This window comes from Cervus elaphus, chromosome 5 (assembly GCF_910594005.1).
Source record: "Cervus elaphus chromosome 5, mCerEla1.1, whole genome shotgun sequence".
Lineage (NCBI taxonomy): Eukaryota > Metazoa > Chordata > Mammalia > Artiodactyla > Cervidae > Cervus > Cervus elaphus.
Window position 1 is genome coordinate 13,984,080 of NC_057819.1, and position 22,626 is coordinate 14,006,705.

Sequence of the window (22,626 nt, forward strand, 5' to 3'; positions counted from 1 at the left end):
ACCAAGTTCACCGGAATACAGGCAGATGACAACTATATCATAACTGCCACCCAGTCAGTTGTGAGCTGCCATCATTTGTAAAGAATATCCCTGATTTTGAAAATATAAAAATGTGGGAGAGAATGTGCATTTTGAAATTGATGAAATACAGTAATCTCTAACACTATTCAATGAAATGATACATATTTTGTAAGAAAACTGTCAGAAAGGTAGATGTAATTCTTCTATACAAGGTTTTATCCACCAGTAAAAGAGCTGCACAGCAATTCTTTATTGAATATTCAGGCAATTCTGCTGGTGGCTTTTGCCTCTGTAATTTCCACTCCATCCAAGGAGGATGGAAACAATTCAAGCCTTCACCCAACTCCTTACAGATTAGATGCCTTAGTAAACGGCAATAGTTTCTGTTGGCCACAATGTAACTCCCTGTGGGCAGAGCCAGTTTAAAACAGTGTTGCATCAAACAGCCACTGGCTTCAACTAGCTTTATTTTGAAAACTATTTCTGAAATAAACTTCCTTATTTACAATGAAAAAAAAATCATTTTCAAAGTAACCAGACTGTTCTCCTAAGATTATAAATAAACTTGCCTTTTAGGATTAAAGACCATATGACTCCATTAAAGTTAGAATAGAAAATACAGAAAACCCATAAGATGAAAGTGCTCAAGAAGCAAAACTGAAAAATAAAATTAACATTTTATTGTCTAGTTAAGGGACTTAATTGCATTTTTTAGGTAGATGACATATATGCTGTCACATTCCTGCAATTCTTTACTCATTTTTAAAGTCCAAGTTTATCTTGTAATTGATTACTGTTTTTTCTTCTCCAAAAGCTATTACTAAATTAAAGGTGTATCTTAAAATCAATAATGCTTAGAATGAAAGCAATAGGACATGTATAGAATCACACCAAACATTAAACACTGTCTTCTACTGACACTCATCCTCACTTACCAAATACCACTTTTAAATAACGCATTCATTAGTTCATAAGTCTTAAAGGTCAGAATTCAAAAAACCCATTTGTTCAATAACAGAGAAAACATGAATTTACAGTTTATGGGAAGAAAAAACTCCAAGGCTTTTGACAGTATAACATCTCTCATTAAAGAGGACAACATGTAGTCTATTTCAAAACCCTTGCCCTTCTATGAAGTAAAAGCAACAAATTCTATTCACAATTTTCATTCCAGCACAAATGAGAGACTGGAGTGGAGGAGCAGCAATGCACAGCCAAGGACAAAGGCAAAAGGCAAAAAGCTAATGAAAATGCTGAGGGTGTACTCTGTGCTAATACATCTCCTGGAGTTTCCACTGCAGATCATATTTCTTTGTCAGGCAATGTCAACAAAAGGTTATTACCACTAATACACAAAACAGCCATGGAAATGACTGCTCCTTCAATCCAAAAACATCTGGTTCCAAATCAGAGTCATAAATGACTTATGTGATTTTCAACCAGTAACCAGTGTCTACGTGATCAGTGATTTCCCTCGCACTGAAAGGAAACCATGAGAATGCACAGTTGCACTGGATGAAGCCGTGTTTTTAATACTGTCCTGGGTCTGGGACTGACCGATTGCCTGCCTGACTGACCTCTGCATAAGGGAGCTATCACAAGTAACCCTGTCACCAGTGATGTGACAGACAGTTAGCAAAGTCACCAAGTACCTCAGAGAAGGCTGGGACCAAATGAGTGAAGACACTGAATGTGCTCCCTCTCTATCCTCTGACCCCCAACTCAGTAGAGAACTACAGACATGCTGTTAGATGTAGAGATGGGTAAAGATGAAGGCAGTTTCTTTTTAGTCAATAAATAGGTTAAAAGAACTCAGCAACTATCACTATTAATTTTTGTACTCTGCAATCTCTTCATCTCAACTATGGCTGATCGCAAAGACTCGGACACAACTGAGTGACTGAACTGAACTGATGGCTGATCCAAAAAAAAAAAAACTCTCTCTCTCTCTCACACACACACACACACACACTCTCTCTCTCTCTCACATACACACACACAGTGATACACATGAATCCTTCAAGATTAAGCAGTACAGAAAGTATTTCTATTTGGAGTCTTGTGCTTTATGCTATGGGAGGAACTGTGAGAAAACATGTGGCTCTGCTAAGAAAGACAGTTCTGCCACCTGATTGATACCTGGAACTATGCTGCCTCAGTAGCAGATAATATACTGAGATACTAGTAAGTCCTTTCTTCTCAATCATTTTGGGGTCATGATTCATATAATATGTTTTGTATATTTGGGGTCACGATATGCATATGCTTTATGTTATGCTCGAAAGTAATAGGTGCTCAGTAAGTATCTGAGAAATGAATGCTATACGCCGAGTATTTTCCTATTCACAGTGTAATATTGAGACTCCTCTTGTTTGTAACCACTAATCAGGAGCAACCTCACATTGTTATTTGAATTTTCTTGTGTGTATGTGTTTGGAGCAAATATATATATATATATATTTCATCTCCTTATAGCCCTTCACAACTCACTCCAGACTAAAATCATAGTGGATACTCAATATGTGGAAAATTAGATAGGTGTTAAAAAATGTTTAGGAATACTGGCACTACTGCTCATATGCTTTAATTATACATAAAGAACAAAATTAAGCAAATCTTTTTTTAAGAGAGATAATGCTGTGCTATGCTCAGCTGTGTCTCTTTGGGACCCCATGGACTGTAGCCCACCAGGCTTCTCTGTCCACAGGATTTCCCAGGCAAGAATACTGGACAGGGTTGCCATTTCCTTCTCCAGGGGATCTTTCCAAACCAGGGATGGAACCCTTGTCTACTGCGTCTCCTGCATTAGCAGGCAGATTCTTTACCACTGTACCATCTGGGATGTCCCACAAGAAATAATGCTAAGATATAAAAAAAAATACAGTATATCAGAAATACTATTTCCCTCTTTTATACTCTATTAACTTTTATTCTTTTTGAGAGACAAAATTTATACTTGACAAATATATAAACCTAGAGATATACCTCATCTGCCAAAAACTGCTTTATATCAACATGACAAATAGTGCTAAGAATTTGTATCAGTTAACCCCGGCTATCCACTCAGTAATCCCACTCATTATTATTGAGATTTTTAAAATTACCTTACTACTAAAATAAGACGAAATTCTGTAAAGCAGTACAACAATATCTTAAAAGATCACAATGTCATGTCAGATTTATAAAATGTTTTTAAGTAATATTCTAGGTAAGTATTTCTTTTTGGAGATAATTCCAAGTCCCCTACTACCTCCCTAAAAATCACTATTTCAAGAAGAAAAGAAACAGAAGCCAAAAAATAAAAAAGAAATCCAGTTGTGTGTTTGTGTACACATGATTCTGCATCATGTCAAATGGTTGTAAATAATTAATTAACTACAAGAACAACCTGACTCTGAAGTTGGCAAGCCCCAATCTCTAATCCCAAAACCACGGGCAAACCTGAAATAAGATCACAGAAGCCACAGCAGTAACCATAGCATAAATCAGCAATCCATTTCCCAGGTGGGATAGTTGGGAGGTTTAGAAGGGAGCCAACACTGGCTGCAGCTCCTTCTGAGCCCTCATACTCCATAGGTACTATAGCTTTCCTAGATATAAAAGTTCAAGGATAGCGTTCCTCCACCACATCCTCAACTGAACTGCCCCTTCGTGCAATCATCTACTTACAGGGCTGCTCAGACAGACTAAATTTTATATAACTTCATACCAGAACATCCTCACCAACAGCAGCCGAATCTATATCAAACATGTATGCAACGAAGTATTTTCCCAAGAAACTGCAGTGCTCCTAATTCCCAACTAAATAAAAGAAACCCAATTTTTGTGACTCCATGGACTGTAACCTGCCAGGCTCCTCCGTCCATGAGATTTCCCAGGCAAGAATACTGGATGGGCACCTATTCCCTTCTCCAGGGGAGCTTCCCGACCCAGGGGTGGAACCCAGATCTCCTGCATTGCAGGTAGATTCTTAACCATCTGCGCCACCCAATTTAAGGTTAAAGAAACCTTTTTCAACAGATCCCTTCTATCTTCAGTACTTCGGGTTCCTACTGTGCCTGAATGGATGCTGTCTCCTCCAACCAAGTAACCGCTATTATTTCCATCCTCTCCAAAATCTCTGTAAGGCTAAGGCCTTCTGTAGGACTGGCCTAACCTGAAATGCCCATTCTACAATAGTTTCAAACATTTAGTGTCTGATCCCACTCTCTAACCACACAAATAATATTAGTAGTAATACATTTAAATTTAAAATTTAAAGTCTTAATCCTTTCCCAGCCCTAAAAATATTAACAAATGCCCCTTAAGTCTAAAGCCTCATCCTTCTACTTCTTTTAAAGAACTGTACACTGCAGCAATTCAATAAAATGAGAATTTATTAATTAGTCATTTCCTACTCTTATTACATTTATTACCCCAGGACCCTCAAGGTTGCAGTGTTACATCACCATTTCTTCAACCAAGGCTGTACTAATCACTATCCTCTACTGAATTATGTATTTATCATTTTGAACTACCACATCCAAGGGCCTTGCTCATCTGCCCTCTGATAATCTTATTGGATCACAATACCATAGGGTGTTGAAAGCTGCTGCTGCTGCCGCTGCTAAGTCGCTTCAGTCGTGTCCGACTCTGTGCGACCCCATAGACGGCAGCCCACGAGGCTGCTCTGTCCCCGGGATTCTCCAGGCAAGAACACTGGAGTGGGTTGCCATTTCCTTCCCCAGTATTGAAAGCTACTAATTTACAAATGCAATGTTATTGTTATCATATAATTCCAATCCTCTCTCTGTTATTTTTAATGTACTTTTCCAAATTGAGTATCTTCACTTAAAATATCAACTCTTGGCAAACTTAGAAGCTCCAGGCCAAAGTCAATTTTACAGTTGTGTTATAAACTCCCATGGGGAGAATATGACAACAATCCATTAAAAAAGTAGCATCAATGGATGACTCAGAGAGCCATTATGTTTTACAAATATCAAATACCCACAGATTAAAGTCTCCCTAAGTAAGCATGGGGGCTTCCCAGGTGGCTCAGTGGCAAAGAATCCTGTCAATGCAGGAGACTCAGCTTTGATCCCTGAGTCGGGAAGGTCCGCTGGAGAAGTAAATGGCAACCCACTCCAGTATTATTGCCTGGACAGTTCCACGGACAGAGAAGCATGGTGGGCCGCAGTCCATGGGATCGAAAGAGTCAGACATGGCTTAGTGACTAAACACCACCAAGAAGTTAAGTGTGGACTGGACAGAGCACAATGGCATCAAAAGACCCATGTAATCTTCCATTGTGTGCAAACCAATGATCTGCATTTTATAGGCGGGGAAGGGGGGAGAAAGAGAGGAGAAAACCAAACAAAAAGAAAGGGAGAAAAACCCTTTCCAGCAAAATCAGCTGTGTTTAATTCTAAAAGCTTAAGAAAATTAAAGTATACTACCACATATACCCACACATAATTGCAATTTGACAACATTATGGCAGGCATTTTAAGTATTTCTTCAAAGCTACAAAAGCAAGATTTTCCTAAGTCCCATATATGGTGAAAATCACTAAGGCAATAATAAAAACTCTGGGTGATTTGAACTACACACATTTCCTGAATTCGTTTTAAAAGCTTTTCAATCAAATGTCTCACTTCATTTAAACAGTTATATGGGAAGGTATGGTACATTATGGAAACTGGACAAATTATAAGAGCAACAGCCATTACATCCATAATATTAAAAATGCCAAATGAAGAAATTTCTGAAAAAAAGACCACAGGTTTTTGTTTTCCAAAATCTATTCACAGCTAAAGTACTTTAGTACTTTTCTATTAATGAGGAGTGTGAGACAACCTAAACCTAAAATACAAAGTGTAACCTTTGACAAGTTCATTAGAAATACATACAGAAACCCATATGAAACTGCAAAGACTGATGAAGAACTGTTTGAAATAGAGCATTATTTTAAAAGACAGCGAGCAGGCACAAAAAGGTGAGGTACAGTGGAGTCAAGTCAAATTAGCAGAGATTCTATGGGAATAAAAAAAATTAATGGTATTTTATTATTCTAGTCATTTCACCAAAAGGGGTAACTGAACATTAAGAAAACAAGAAGCACACTTTCTCATAAAGGAGGAAAAATAACAATGATTGTATGATATAAAACTGAGAAGGTGTACATACTTTCAGATACTGACACTGACTCAGAAATCACAGGTGAAGAAAATACCAAAAGAAGCCAACATGGTCAAAGGTTTTAAACACATGTACACATACACCAATAGTTATGTTTCAGAAACGTATCTGGTTTTAGTAATGTAGCTAGCACCTGTTTGAAGGACAATTCTTGGAGAAGAGCTTAATTAAGAGGCATGGCAGACTGTGTCCTTTTCCCAGTATGTGTGCTACCCCTTCCTATCCACTGACATCAAGCTTGGCCACATGACTTTGGTACCTCTCAGTGATGGATAATACTTTCTCACTCACTGACTTTAAGCTTGGTGGTAAAGGTCCTGAGCAATGAAATAAAAGCAGAAATGCCATGTACCACTTTTGCACAGAGGCTTCAATGGGCTATTATGTGTTTTGCCATTACTCTGCTCTTTACCAGGTGTCTTTGACAAGGGGCACCCCAACCGTGTAATTCCTGCCTGGAGGGACGAGGACACAGAGAAGCGCTGCAGTAAACAACTCACGATGGACAGAAAGCGTGAGCAAAAAAGGAACTTCAACTGGTCTTTCAGATCTTTTGTTACTGCAGTGTAACTGAGTCTAACCTGACTGACTCAAGCTGCTGCTGTTGTTCAGTCGCTGAGTTGTGTCTGACTCCTTGCAACCCATGGACTGCAGCTCACCAGGCTTCTGCATCTTTCACCATCTCCTAGAGTTTTGCTCAGATTGACCAGAGAGGCCACTGCAATACTTCATGAAACGCCCATGAAGTCTTAAATTAGGCCAGTGGCAATAAAAAATGAAGAGAATTGAACTGACTAGAGGAACACCTAAAAAGCTGAAGGAAAGGGGTGAGGATATATATAGTAAGGATATGTAAGTATATATAGTAAAGAACCACAAACAAGGAAAAATAATTTAACTCAGTGTGTGCATGATAAATTGCTTCAGTCATGTCTGACTCTTTGTGACCCTATGGAATGTAGCCTGCCAGGCTCCTCTGCCCATGGAATTCTCCAGGCAAGAATACGAGAGTGGGTTCCCATGCCCTCCTCCACGGGATCTTCCCGACTCAGGGGTTGAACCTGTGTCTCCTGCATCACAGGCAGATTCTTTACCACTGAGCCACCGGGGAAGCCCCAAATTAACTCAGGGGACCAAATTAGTGAACAGGCCTCTACACAGAAGTTAGACTGATGAATTATATACAACCCCCAATGAACAGAATCAAGATAAAGAAAAGAAAATTACAGGGATACCAATTTCTACTCAGCATAAGAAACTTTGTAACAATGAGTATTCAGAAGATAAAAAGAACTCCCTTGGGAAGCGAGGCTCACATAATCAGAAGTACTCAAGGAAAGGACAGATGACCACATTAACAAGGGTATTATAGAATGGAATTCCAGAATTAGCTGGGTAAACAGACTATTAATGTTGTGTCCAACTGTGGCAACAGTAACATCAATACTTCTGTTAGCTAATATTAATAGCAGTTAACCATTTATTGAGCTCTTTTAACAAGAAAGTTACTGTGCTGAGGAAAACAGACCTTCACCCTTTTATAGATAAGGAATAGGAATTCAGGTGACTTAAATCGTCTGCCCATGTCATATATAATTGGCAATGCCAAGACCCAAAATATCTCTTGCCTCTGAAGATAGGCAAGAGATGAACTTTGAGAAATGGGTGCCACTGGAAAGACATAAAATTTCAGTAATGTTAGCTTCTGTCTGACACCTTGATGGGAAATGCTCTACAGTAAGCAGCAGTGAGGTGGGGTTTTTTCCCTGTTTCTGTCTTTTTTAATACAGATGACACAGGCCAGACATATAGAGCATACTATATGCAAATACTGAAAAGTTACGGGAGAAATGAGCAAATGAAAGACAAAAATATTTGAAGTCAAATTACCTCAGAATTTAAAATCTAAGGAGTTCCCTGGTGGTCTAGTGCTTAGGATTTAGCACTTTCACTATTGTGGCCTGGATTCAATCCCTGGTAGGGTAAATGAGATCTCACAGACTGTGCAGCACAGCCCAATAAATCAAAGAAAAATTTAAGAAAATCTCTACACAGCATCATTATAGTATTATCTAAGCACTAATCAACAGCAACAAGGAATGAACTGATCTTACCCTATGTGAAGTTTACAATGGGACCTTAATTTCTATAATGAAATTATGTTTTATGCATCACTGCAGTGACCCATCATTCTGTACACACTAGCAACCATAAAGAAGACCCATTTATATGACTACTGCTAAGCTGTGAGAGCGTCTCAAAATAGTTAATGGAATTCCTTTTTAATTAAACAGTTTTGTATGGTAAAAAAATTAAGAGAGGAAACAAATTGTAAGAGCTTTGTTAAAATACAAACTGAAGGGAAAAAATGGTTCGGGAAGCACAAGTACCCTTCAAGTGATACATTCTTTGATGATGCATTTCAATAACCTCAGTTTTGGCTTTCATGCTAGAAACTCTAAACATACTCAACCTGGGAAACAAGTCAATCTTATCTAAACAGAAATGGAGAGACAATCTCAACAAAACAGAAACGAAGTCAATCTTATCTAAATAGAAATGGAGCCCTAGTGCTCTAGTGGCTAGGACTCCATGTTCCCAGTGCAGGGGGCCAGGGTGCAACCCAGATGCAGCAACTAAAGAGTTCTGCATGCCTGTGGCAACTATGACTTACCACAGTCGAATAAACAACTAAAAAAAAAAAAAAAGACGTAACAGAAAATTGTTGAGAATAAGATAGCAAACTGTATTTCAACAAATTTAGGTTGTAAAAAGGTAAGTGAGTTACAGCAAGTGGTCTAAGCTATGAGAAGAACAAAAGGGCAAGCATGTATTAGCGAACCCAGCTTCTGTTGACAACGAATAAATACAGCTAAAAACAACCATGCAAAATGCTTCCCTGTCTCATGAGTAGGATAATTTTCATTCACAGAGCACAGTTAAAGTTTGACAAAAAGAGAACATTATTTTAAAGGACAAAAAACTATTACAAATTTTCAAAAGAATCTCAACTCATCCATTCTAACAGTAGGAAGGGAGCCAAACAGCATAATTATTCATTATTTTCTCAAAGAAACACTGTTATCTCTGTTTCAAAATAAACTTATATTAGGACCCAAATCAAAATATGCAAAACTATACTTTATGGGGAAAAGGAATTAATAATTATTAAAAACAGGTCAAGTATTAAGTGGAAGGCATCACATACATCAACTAACAAAAAGTCAACATGCACAGTGTCCTCTATTTAATTTAAAGGGCATTAACTAAGACTGAAGAGAGGTCAGGGCAACTGTCCAAGTAACAGACCCTGAAACCAAACCAAGATCTAACCCAAAGTTCTTCAGAACTCCAGCTTTATTACAGGACACACTGCATATGACAAATTACCTTTCTTAAAAGGAAGTTACTTCAAACTGACCTAGACTATATTTTCTAAGCAGTTATATTGTAGCACTATTACCCTAGATAATAGCTAGGATAAAAAACAAAGGTACTAAAATGCCCTTTCAGTTTTGATCACCTAAAAGAACTATATATAAACTCAGGGAAAGAAATACAAAGTTTTTCCCATAGAAATTCTTAAATAGCCCATTCTTTCTCTTCTCTCTCTCCCCTTAAAACACCATCCAGAGCCTGGGACATACTGTTACACCTAGAAGTAAGAGTGTGCTCAAACAATGATGCTGCTACTGCAGCTAAGTCACTTCAGTCGCGTCCAACTCTGTGCGACCCCACAGACAGCAGCCCACCAGGCTCCCCAGTCCCTGGGATTCTCCAGACAAGAACACTGGAGTGGGTTGCCATTTCCTTCTCCAGCGCATGAAAGTGAAAAGTGAAACTGAAGTTGATCAGTCATGTCCGACTCTTAGCGAACTCATGGACTGAAGCCTACCAGGCTCCTCCGTCCATGGGATTTTCCAGCCAAGAGTACTGGAGTGGGGTGCCATTGCCTTCTCCGTCAAACAATGATGAGGACAGGTCAAGAAACCACAGAAGCCATCATGAAGGGACTTCCCCCAGTCAAATCCAGAAGAACTTACACATCAAATTAAATGATAGTAATATACTATCATTCATTGAATAACCAGGAACCCCATTTTTCCAAAATTATAAAGATAAAATGATTAAGAGAGACAGACAAATGCATAAATCTATGGAAGAAACTGAAATCTTTTCCTTACAAAAGAATGCCAGCTAAATAAAAATAGAAGGAATGGTACATTTGAAAATTAACATCACAGTCACATAGTAATAAATGATATACAAGAACCACCAATAGAAGCTTAAACAAGTGATTTAGATTTTGATAACAAACAGGATAATTACATAATTATATTTGATCATACAAAATGCTGGGATGGATGACTCACAAGCTGGAATCAAGACCACCGGGATATATATCAACAACTTCAGATGTGCACATGATACCATTTTAACGGCAGAAAGTTAAGAGAAACTAAAGAGCCTCTTGATGGCAGGTGAAACAGGAGAGTGAAAAAGGTGGCTTAAAACTCAAGATTAAAAAACAAAGATCATGGAATCTGGTCTCATCACTTCATAGCAAACAGACGGGGAAAAAGAGGAAACAGGGTCAGATTTCATTTTCTTGGGCTCAGAGATCACTGCAGACAACGACTGCAGCCACGAAATTAAAAGACGCTTGCTCCCTGGAAGAACAGCTAAGACAAATCTAGACAGTGTATTAAAAAGCAGAGACTTCACTTTGCCGACAAAGATCTGTACAGTCCAAGCTGTGGTTTTTCCAGTAGTCATATATGGATGTGAAAGTTGGACCATAAAGAAGGCTGAGTACCAAAGAATTGATGTTTTCAAACTGTGGTGCTAACGAAGGCTCTTGAGAGTCCCTTGGACTGCAAGGAGATCCAACCAGTCAAACCTAAAGGAAATCAACCCTGAATGTTCACTGGAAGGAATGGTGCTGAAGCTGAAACTCCAATATTTTGGCCACCTGATATGAAGAACCAACACACTGGAAAAGAACGTGAGAGTGGGAAAGATTGAGGGCAATGGGAGAAGGGGGCGACAGAGGATGAGATTGTTGGATAGCATCACTGACTTAATGGACATGAGAGTCTGAGCAAACTCAAGGAGACAGTGAAGGACAGGGAATCCTGGCATGCTTTCAGGGTGTCGCAAATAGTGGGACACAACTTAGCAAATGAACAACAACAACATTGGATCTGGCCACAGATTACTTATTAATTTCAAAGAGAAATAAAGATCATAGTTAACAAGTCCTTTTCTATGGTGTCACTACTGAAAAAGCATACAGTAAATCAAACCATGAGGAAAATATCTCAAATTTATATAAAACATATGGCCTGAATCCATCCAAATGTCAATGATGACCCCAAGGGAAAAAAAAGGAAAGGTTAAAGAACTCTTCCAGATTTTAAAATGACATCAGAACTAAATATAATGCATGATTAAGGGCTAATCTTGGGGGGGGGGGGCGGGCAGGAGAGAGGCTAAGCTAAAAAGAACATAACTGGGACAGATGATAACAGCTAAGCTGAACTACAAATTAGATAATGGTATTTTATCAATGTTATATTTCCTATGGGCTTACATGAGAGGATGTCCTTGTCTTCTGTAACTACTTCAGAGTTATAAAAAATGAGTCTCAACTGTGTAAATGATGTTTATTCAGGGAATAAATCTGAATGCACTCATATGCACACACAACACATACTGAGTTCAAAGTTGGGGTGAGCGAGAGGGTGAGGAGTCACACGAAATATAAAGCAAATTGGGCAAAAGAGAAACTGTAAGTGAATCTATGTAAAAGGATATGTGGAGTTCTTTGGGCTATTTCTAAAAATTCTGTAAGTTTGAAATTATATCAATATAAAAAAAAACCAAGAAGTTTATATAAATTTTCATAAAGTTGTATGTGAAAGTGTTTTGAGAGCCACAGGAAACCTTCTGAGTATCTAGCATTATACTAGGGTGTCAAAATCACCATGCTGCCGTTCCTTCTCTTACCTTTCTAACAGATTGTGGATCGCTTTGAAGAGCAGCGTCCGACATTCATAGGAAAGGCCATTTTCCCAGAGTCCTTCTTCCACAACTGAAAACAAAACAAAACAAAGCAAAACAAAAAAATGAACCAGTAAGCAGGGCATCCAAATAAAAATAAAAGAAACTTTAAAAATATTTTTCTAAAGCAAAGTTAATGAGTTAATTTAAGTAGATGAACTTACAATGAAACAGAAAATAAGTTCAATCCTTGTCCAAAGTCATAAAATACTTATGTACAGAGTGAATAATGTCTCAATTTTACAGTTACTGAAACACAGGCATGGCACATCCCCCTCACACAAAGGTCTTACCAACCCACCTCTGCAAAGTCTGAAACCATCCAAAAATCTCAAATTACTCTTTCTACCTAATAGTGTCACAAAGATTAATTTTATTAAGGTTCTACTTAAAGTAACAAAATGGCACAGATTAATACAAAGGTAATCATGTGTATTTTCAGAGAGAAAACAACAACAACCAAAAAATCCAAAAAAAGGGACATTACACAAATTTCTCTAAATGTTCTGAAAGCAGTTATCTGAATAGGATTTTTAAAACATGGTTTTAGGGAGAATGCCAGAAAATTAAGTCTTAATATAACACCAAATTCATTTCCTGAACTCATAATTTCATTAATGTTTAACATTTGGCAAAGTTTTAATATTTGTTTAATATTTGCCTTTGAAATATGCTGCAGCATCACTTAAGAGCCACTAGTAACTTTGACACCAGAGAATCCAACAAACCAACAGTATGCCTCATGCATTCCTAACATTCTTTTTATATGTAAAAACTATAAAATGCCTGAGAGAAGATAGCTAATTTTCTTCTAAATTATATTAGTTCATTTCAGTAAAATACTGAAAGGATGCAGACAACATTTGCAGATGAAAATTTTCCTCTCCCTTTTTAACATGTCGTCTTGACAAAAGTACTCACCGGAGAAAATTGTAACAGAGAATTAAAACACATGTTAAATCCATAATGCACTTTTAATGCATTTACTGCACCAACTAACTTTCAAATTGCATCTCCTTAGTCTCCAATTAAAGAGAATTTGAAAAAGTATACTTACATTTAGGGGTTTTCTCTACAGGACTTTTTTTTTCAATGATAAAACTGGATAAATATTTCTTTTCTTGGGGTGTCAGATAATTTTTTTATCTTCCTGACTATGTGGCTAATCATGACCTACCAAATTTTTCCAAATTAACCTCTGTCAAGAGACATTTTATATTATTTTTAACTAGATAAATGGAAATAAAGTACAGCAAATAAACATTCCTGCTAGCAACTATCTCTGCTCAGGACAAAACATCCAAATGTTTTCTACAATCCTGTAAAGGCATCATGAATCTCTACTTTCACACATTTATTTTTGGGGTTGAGCTTTTCTGAGTGAGAAAGCAAGCTAATATATTTCAGTGAAAGGAACATTCCGTATTAATTTGCTCTTATTTCCTAACATAAGCTAAAAATTCCTACTTTAATAACAAAGCCCAGCTCTTCTGAATTACTCTTCAAATCAGTCACTGGTTTCAGCTTTTTCTATATATTAGTCTTTTGTGCCATAAAGAGTGCTGGTGATGCATTACTTATGAAAAAAGTATCCCATTCGTCTTTCCAAGATTTTCTTCCAAGTTGGTGGCACCTATTCTGCACATTAAAAAACAGGAACTTTTATAATTAAAACCTTCACACATACTTTAGTGTAGAATAACAGGCCTCAAATAAACTCCAACACCAAATTATCAACAGTGTCATTTGCTTCAACCACACTGCTTTCCTTTTTCTCTTTTTGATTTTCTTGATATATTTTTGAAGCATACACCACTCCAAAGTACTTCAGTATATATAAAATTTGAATCTAAACAAGGTCTATCAAATTACCTGTCAAGTTGTATCTCTTAAGACTCCTTAATCTCAACAACTCATCTCCTTTTTTCAAACATGGCATTTATTTATTGAAGAAACCAGGTTAGTTGTTTTATAGACTACCTTGCATTCACATCTGATTGTTTCCTCATGATATTCTTTAATGTTGGCACTACTTTGATCTTAACAGAAGATGTCAAAGGAAAGCTCTCAGACAACAAACAGAGCTCTATTTCTTCCTCAAAAGATCCTCAAATACTTTGTTAACTGAAATGTGCAAGGGTTATAGCTGTCTGGTCATGCACTGTGGAATACTAAACAAGTTTTAGCATGCACAGGTAATGCCAACTACATCACTGTCTTATGACACCATTATGATCTTATCCTGATTTCAAGAATTTTTAAAATAGGCCTTAGAAATTTTTCTTTGAAAAAAATCTTAAAAGAGCAATTACAACACACCTACACCTAACATCATACTGTTAAAACACTGACTATTTCTCCTAATATCAAAAACAAAGCAAGGATGTCTGCTCTGATCAGTCTTATTCCACTTTACAGAGGAGGTCTCAGCCAGTACAAGAAAGTAAGTACCAGGCATACTAATTGGAATAGAAGAAATGATCTTTATACAGATGACATGACTATTAGAAAATCCTAAAGGATCAACACAGAAAAGCTACTAGAACCAAAACCGAGTTTAAGTTAGTTAAGGTCAACAGACATGAAATAATCATATTTTTATACAATGTAACGAATAATTAGAAATTTTTAACAATGTGAGTACTATTTACAGTAGCACCAAAACCCATGAAATTCTTAGGTATAAATCTTACAATTGGGAGACTAACACTACCTAACTTCCAGGTTAACTATAAAGCTAGAGTAAACAAGACAATATGGCACTATAGAGAGGACAGATATACAGATCAACAGAACAGAAAAGAAAGTCCAGATATAGACCCACAAATATACAGTCAGCTGATTTTCAACACAGCTTGCAAAGGCAGTTCCGTGGAGAAAACAGTCTTTTCAACAGATGATGCTAGGATTAATGAATATTCCTATGGAAAAAAACTGAGCCTGTCCTCATGCCATATAGAAAACCTCAAAATGGATCATAAAACAAAATGCAAAACCTACAACTATAAAACTGTGAAAATATAGGAGAAACCTTTTATAAGTTTAGGTTAATCAAAGACTTCAAAGCTGACACCAAAGCATGATTCATAAATAAAAACTGTTAAACAGTGCTTCATAATAATAACTTAGCTCTTTAAAAAGCACAGAAAGTTATAGTAAGCTATAGAAAAGATAAGCCACAGATGGAGGGAAAACAATTACAAATCATATATCTGTCAAGGACATGTATTCAGAAAATGCTCTTCTTTAAAAAAAAATCTCAAAACAACACAAGTTTTAAAAAAAATTTTTAGAGAATGGACAAAAAATTTGGACACTTCACCAAAAAGATATATGAATGGCAAGTAAAAACATGAAAATATGCTCAAAACATCATTGCCATTAAGGAAATGCAAATTAAAATCACAGTAAGATATCACCCATTAGAATGGCTTGAAAGAATAACTGAAAATCCTAAGTGCTAGTGATGAGCATATAGGTAACTAGAACTGTCCTATACTGCTAATGGAAATGCAATATTAGTAAAGTCACTTTGGAAAAGCTGACTGGCAATTTTTCCAAAGTTAAACATGTGCTTTACGTACATCTTAGCAATATCCCTCCTAAGTATATATTCAAGTGGAATAAGAAGTTAGGTTCACATGAAAAACTGCAGTAATTTTTTTTTTGCCCCCATATTTGACAAAAACTAGAAACTACCCAAATGTCTCTCAACTGGGGAATGGTCAAACAGTGGAAAATCCATACACCAAGATACCATTCAGAAATAAAATGAACTACTGATACATCTAAAACATGAATGAATGTCATTAAGTGTTAGTCGCTCAGTCATGTCCGACTCTTTGTGACACCATGGACTATAGCCCACCAGGCTCTTCTGTCCGTGGAATTCTTCAGGCAAGAATACTGGAGTGGGTTGCCATTTCCTATTCCAACTGATACACCTAAAACATGAATCAATGTCATTAGGTTAAATGGAGAAAGTCACACTTAAAAGGCCACATGCCATGTGATTTCATAGTATGACATTCTTGCAAAGGCAAACTTGAGGTAAGGTGAACTGGGAGTGGTGAGAGGAGGGCTCATAACCTAAGGACAAAGAAAGTGGGGCAAGGAGGTTGGGTTGGGGGTGCTCCTGGAATATGCTTATATTGATTTCTAAAATACATTTTTAGTGTTGAAAATGAGAACACAGTGTGAATTAAAAGAACTACTCTAAATATGTATTCTAAACATAATTGTTTTTACTCAAAGGATTGTGTCTATTTGATTCACCTAAATTATTAAAAGCAAAAAACAGCTGTAAGCAAAAAGATACCACAGACCCAACCACAGGGGTCCTCCCAAACAACATAATATACTATAATTTATAGTATGTACTTGTTAATTACTATAAATAATACAAAGAGAGAGTCTCTTTCCTGGTTCAGTTCGTAAAGAATCTGCTTGCAATGTGGGAGACTCGGGTTCGATTCCTGGGTCGTGAAGATCCTCTAGAGAAGGAAATGTCAACCCACTCCAGTATTCTTGCCTGGAGAATTCCATGGACAGAGGAGCCTAGCCGGCTACAGTCCAAACTTAGCAACTAAACCACCATCATACCAAGAGAAGAAAATAATTCAGGAAGATGCTTTTGCTTTTTAAATATTAAAAATTTGAAAAAGTATCTTTATTAATATTATTAATTAAATTATCATGTCTCCCTCATACAGTATAACAAAGTTTAGGAACCAGTGTAATAAAACAACAGGGAATAAAGTAGTAACATGAACTAAAACCGATTCCTCTACATTAAGCTCTTGTTTAAGAAAAGTACACTAAAGCTGAAACAATAATAGAAAATTATGAATTATCCTATAAGTTAACCAGTAAATTTTTAAATATAAGTCAGTAGAGGTAATTAAAAAGGATACAGTGTTTGAACTTCATGTAAACATTTGAGTTTCATAAGTCATATGATTTATTACAGATTTCAAAGCAGTCAATAATTTACTGGAAGTCAACAACTGTGATCAAAGATTAACCACTGTAATAAAAACCATCAATATAAGCTATGGATTTAAGGATAATGCATTAATATGCTAACCCTTTTAATTTACTATTTATATATACCCAATAAACTTGTAGAAAGGAACATTAAGTCAGAACATACTTTATTTCTATCTATTTCACATACAGAATTTCCAGAAATACAAGAGTGATGTACATTTGATGTATATTTCAATCTCTAAAATTCCAAAAGAAGCAAAATCTAGAATGACATTTTTGGAGTCTAGTAATAGATATTTGGCCAATAATCACTGGCCCACAATTGTTGGCTATAAATCAGGAAAGCTCTCAAAAATCAAACAGACTTTGAAAACCACTGTAAGGCAAAATTACTTTGAATATTTTTCAAATCTGCCAGTGAATGCTGAAAGTCTTTTCTTTTAAAACACTAATAGGAAAGCAAAATAACTTAAACAGTCAAGGTTAATTTTCTATTCAGAAAACAGTCTTTCTCACTTAATGAGGCTTCATGTACCAAATCTGAACCAAGCACTACACATCACTACATACAAATGTAGGGGAAGGGGTTCCTCTTTTCACAACACTTTGACACAGAGTAAAAGGACACATAGCATTCACTTTTCTCACTCAATACCTGACTTCTTCCCATCACTGCAAACTGCATATTTCATGAACTCTGGTTGAGAACAAAGATGGTCAGCCACCCCTAACAGGAGATGAAACTGCTGATTGTCCTACATGTAGGACAAGGATCCATAAGCTAAATGCTAGATGCTCCTGAACCATAATTTTGACCCTAGATCTTGGGACACAAAAGGGAGTGGACAGAGAGAACTTTCTGTTAGCACTAAAAACAGAGGCTGCAAGATTAAGTTTCCTGAGGTACTGTAGCATCAAGGGCTTGGTGGTAATAACACAGTTTTCTCAGACCACATCTGCAGCACTGATCCTAAAAGAAAATACTCAGTATTCTCTTACCCAACTCCTCTTCTTAGTTTGCAGCTAAAAACAGTGACCAATATACTTTATTCTAATCTCCATTTGAGAAAACTAAGGCTTAAAAAATAAACTTCCTGATGGTCACACAATAAATTAAAAAATCTGGAGTTAAATGTATGTATACTCAACAGCTAATGGGATCAAATCATTTTGTAGCTACTTTTATAAACAATAAACTATACAACTTATTCCATTAATTAAACTCCTGAGGAGAAGCAATTTATTTTCATAACTGCACTGACCAGGACATTTCAGACATTCATAAACCTGTTTTAAATTGACTTGTTATTATGTGTGTACACATCTTTCAAATTTCATTGGAATTAGTTTCAATCTAAAATCTCCTTATATCTAACAAAGAGGATTAGCAGCAAAGATGGGATTCAAACCCAAGTTTTGTGACTAATGCCCAATGCTCTTTCTACTATCACACCATGCTTCTCCATAAGTTTTCTTTGGTTAAACTGCCCCACCCCAGCTTTTATTCTCATGCCTAGTAGAAATGCAACCTTCAACACTTAAATTTCCCCTTGGATTCACAATTTGCACCTTAAATTAATGTTTTCTAAATAGCTGTAAAGTAACCTTTTCAAAGGTTAAGCAAAACTGAAAGTGCTTCTGCAATCTATGTGTACAGGTCCATGATAAAGTCTAAGAAAATCACAGAACAGATTTTTAAAACTAATATATCTGACACATCCTCCGCCCAAGGTAAAATTTAAACCAATACTTCATTTACTTTATATTGTGATTTTCCAAAAAGTATTCTTGGGGGGGGGGGGGGGTGCTGGCAGACAGAGGAGTTAAAAAGTAGCTAGTCTATGTTAAGATGCTATAAATGACATGAGGTGCATTTACTACTTAATTCTCTATCTCCCTTCCAATTGGACTGAGAAGAAAAGCCAACTGCCAACAAGTTTTACAAGAAGGTAGGCAGATGCTAGACCCTTATCCTTAAGAAACCTACAATCTCCCCAGGGCACACTGTCTTCATCTTTAAAAAAAAAAAAAAAAAAAAAAAGGCCTTTCTAATTCTTTTGATCTTTCAAGTTTCAACTTAAAATGCTTATTAACTCCTCAAGAATATAAATTAGCAAGAAGACTGTCTCTATAGAGTACGCTTACTGTATATAATGGACAATTTTTTCTAAAACTTTGTTAATAGTCTCAGGAAATAAAAGCAACAAAAGAAGTAAAATGAATGCACCAAAAATGACTGGCAAAACTCAACCAAAATAAATTCCTAAATTAAAACATGTTCTTGATGTTTTGTGGTCAATTAAAGCCAGACTGAAACTGAAAAATAAAATTAAGTACAACCATAACTGCCTACTTACAATGAAAAACAATTTTGGCACTAAAGTTATCTAACTTAAATTGCAAAAGCTATAATCAGAATTTGTTTAAATGGCTGTTATTCAACTTTTTTTTAATATAGTAATCCTCATAATCAAATATTTAAACTGTAAAACTATTATATAAATCTTTTCTTTTAGTGAAGAGACAGTGTTTTAGAAGCGAAAATTTAAATAGCAGTAATTACTGCTTAGCTCACAAATAATTTTTTAAAATCATCACAAATTGTATTACAAATTCTTTCAACTTTGCTAAACATAGTTCCTTGCAGAATTAATAAGCTTCTTTGAAAGAAAAATCATATGAAAGGTTCAGGGGGATAAAAAAGTCAATATGGCAAAATATCAAAGCAGCATATACTTCAATGATTTTGTGTTTCCCAGCAGAGATCATGGAAAGATATCTCTTCCAATTCGACAAATGAAACTGACATACTTTACTTGAAGGGGAAAAAAAGGGAGGAGGGAGAATGGAATAGGGTAAGGGAGGAGCATAAAAATTGTGAAACCTTCAAGAAATCAAGCTCATGCTTTTAGAATTCAGGTCACCCTGCCTTACACAGTTTAAAAGTAGAATTACTTTCAAAGAATACATATTTCCTCTGAGCTATGATACATATTTCCTTTTAATGTATCATATTGCAGCAACAGCTGAAATGAACGTCTAGACATCAAAAACACTTCTTACTCCCACCTACTGCTTTTTTACCTCAGGCATCAAAACTAATGAAACCTATTATCCAGAACATTGAGTTCAGTAACCACATTGGCCACTGCAAATACTGGAGGGGGGAGGGGCACTTTCCAGGGATGGCACTTCTGATTCAGCCATTAAAATTACTGAAAATCAAATTGTGCACCAAACTCCAGAAATACAAACAGATTAAAGCAAGGTACATGAAATGAGAAGATTATTTCCCAGTTAGATTTCAGAGGCAAAACGATAAAGAAAATGCAGCTCTGAATCCAGGATTTATAATTTTCCCACCACCTTTGTGGTCAAACCTTTATCCACAATATATATTTAGCCCACTATGTTTTTTTTGGGTTTTTTTTGTTTTTAAATTAAATCTACTACCTCGGAATTATACTTAGCAAACATAATAACATTTATCAACTTATCATTTATCCATTTAATTTTAAGGGTTGCAGTAAATATTTTCAAGATAAATATATGGAGATTTTAGAAGTATCCGCTGTTTCTTTTTCTAAACTGGGGTATACTGATTTACAATGTCTTCTTAATACTGACTTATAAAAGAACTGAGTAACAAAGTAGCATAATGCTACATTAATTCTGAAATATAGCACAATACCCATAAAAAAATCCAATTACATACACCACTATTGATTGATCACAGTTATGCTGCCATCGATTGCCTTGTAAAATCTATATTTGAAGTCATTAATACCTAAATGGACTGACTTATTACTTGATATCAAGTTCAACCCACCTAGAGCTCTGATTTCCCTGAATTGCTCATGGATGTAGAATACTTGCTATCACTTGACAAATCTATGTTGAAACGATTTTAACTTTCCCAATGTCAATTAATCAATCAAATAAGAATTTGAGATATAAGGTATATATCAAAATGCTCCATTTGTTTCCTATTTGCCACTTTACATGATGACAAACACTGACAATATTCATCAGACAGAAGCACAGCTGTAATTCAAAATTTTAACAGTATAATGTCTAACTAAGGAATCTCTAACAGCATGATTTCTCTGCCAGTTGCAGGGTAACCAGAATTTTAATGACGGTTTCTACACACCACTGAAGCAGTTGAGACATGACCTAAGTTAGCATTTCAATGGATCACAGGACTCCATGTAAAGCCACTAAACTTTAAATTGAAGGAGACCATAAAACTAAATTTCTAGATAAATTGAACAAGACCTTCAAAAGGCAACTGCTACAGAAAACAGTCAGGCTGCCATGCTACTTTAATAGCTACACAGTGAAAAAAAATCTTGCACAATAGCTGTTACTGACTTCGAAGAACTAAACTTGCCCCCATTTTTTACTCCTTTCAAAGATTTTTAAGTAATTATTACATTTTTATCCCTTCAAGCTATTAATATGCTCTTAATTTTGTTTTAAAATACACATAAACAAACAAAGGCCTAAAGGCACAGCCACTGAAATTAACAATTATCTTTGGTGCTAGAATAATTATTATTTTCTTCTTTACCTCTTTGTGTATGTTAGCGATTTTCTTTAATGAATGTTACTTTTAAAAAGATACATCATATCTGAAATAGTTTTTTTAAATGTCTACTGTTGTTTATTAAAGAGCTCTGTGTGTGTGTGTGCGTGTGTGTGTGTGTGTATTTAAGCTATGTGCTCATAAATTACAAGAAAGGTAACATCCTCAGGACAGAAATCACAAGATAAATTAAATTATGAAAAAGGAAAACCAGACATATGATTCAGTTAGAATATTTACATTTAAATCCATCAGTACTGCAAAACGAACACTTTATAAACTTTCTCTAAGACAATGACTTTAATCAAGATGACTCAAATATTGATTTCAACACTGGCAAAACCGAGCAGTAAAAATTAAAAATAATCCCTCCACTCTTCAGAAACAACCTGATTTGAAACACAAATACACACACACCCACCAGACTGCACGCGCGCGCGCACACACACCCCCACACCCACCCACCCACCAGACTGCTACTAAAATTTTAACAGAGCAAGTCTCCAAATTGCCTTTTACACTAAAGCTCAAACAGTTGTCTGTCACTGCTATTACAGTGAGTAATCCTTGCAGCTGTAAGTGTTTGAAAGGCAGCTGTCTCGTTGGCATTCTCTCCCCACCCCCACTCATCCAGCATTTCTGTTCTTACTACAATCATCTTAAAGAGCATTTTACAGGAGGCTTAGCCCTGGCTGAGGGCACTCTATGGCGTGACCGAGAGAACATGGAAACACGGTTCATTAGACACGCCTGGAGTGATAACAACGGTGCTGCTTCTTGCTGCC

General features: G+C 36.2%; 1 protein-coding gene across 2 annotated transcripts in view; it reads right to left on the reverse strand.

Moving 5' to 3' along the window:
• MED13L (mediator complex subunit 13L) overlaps positions 1–22,626 on the reverse strand; it is a 285,924-nt gene that overhangs the window by 129,518 nt on the left and 133,780 nt on the right. For both annotated transcript variants that reach the window (XM_043901741.1, XM_043901742.1), the window contains exon 3: positions 12,211–12,295. In XM_043901741.1, the coding sequence (XP_043757676.1) occupies positions 12,211–12,295 (85 nt within the window). The remainder of the gene's footprint in view (positions 1–12,210; positions 12,296–22,626) is intronic.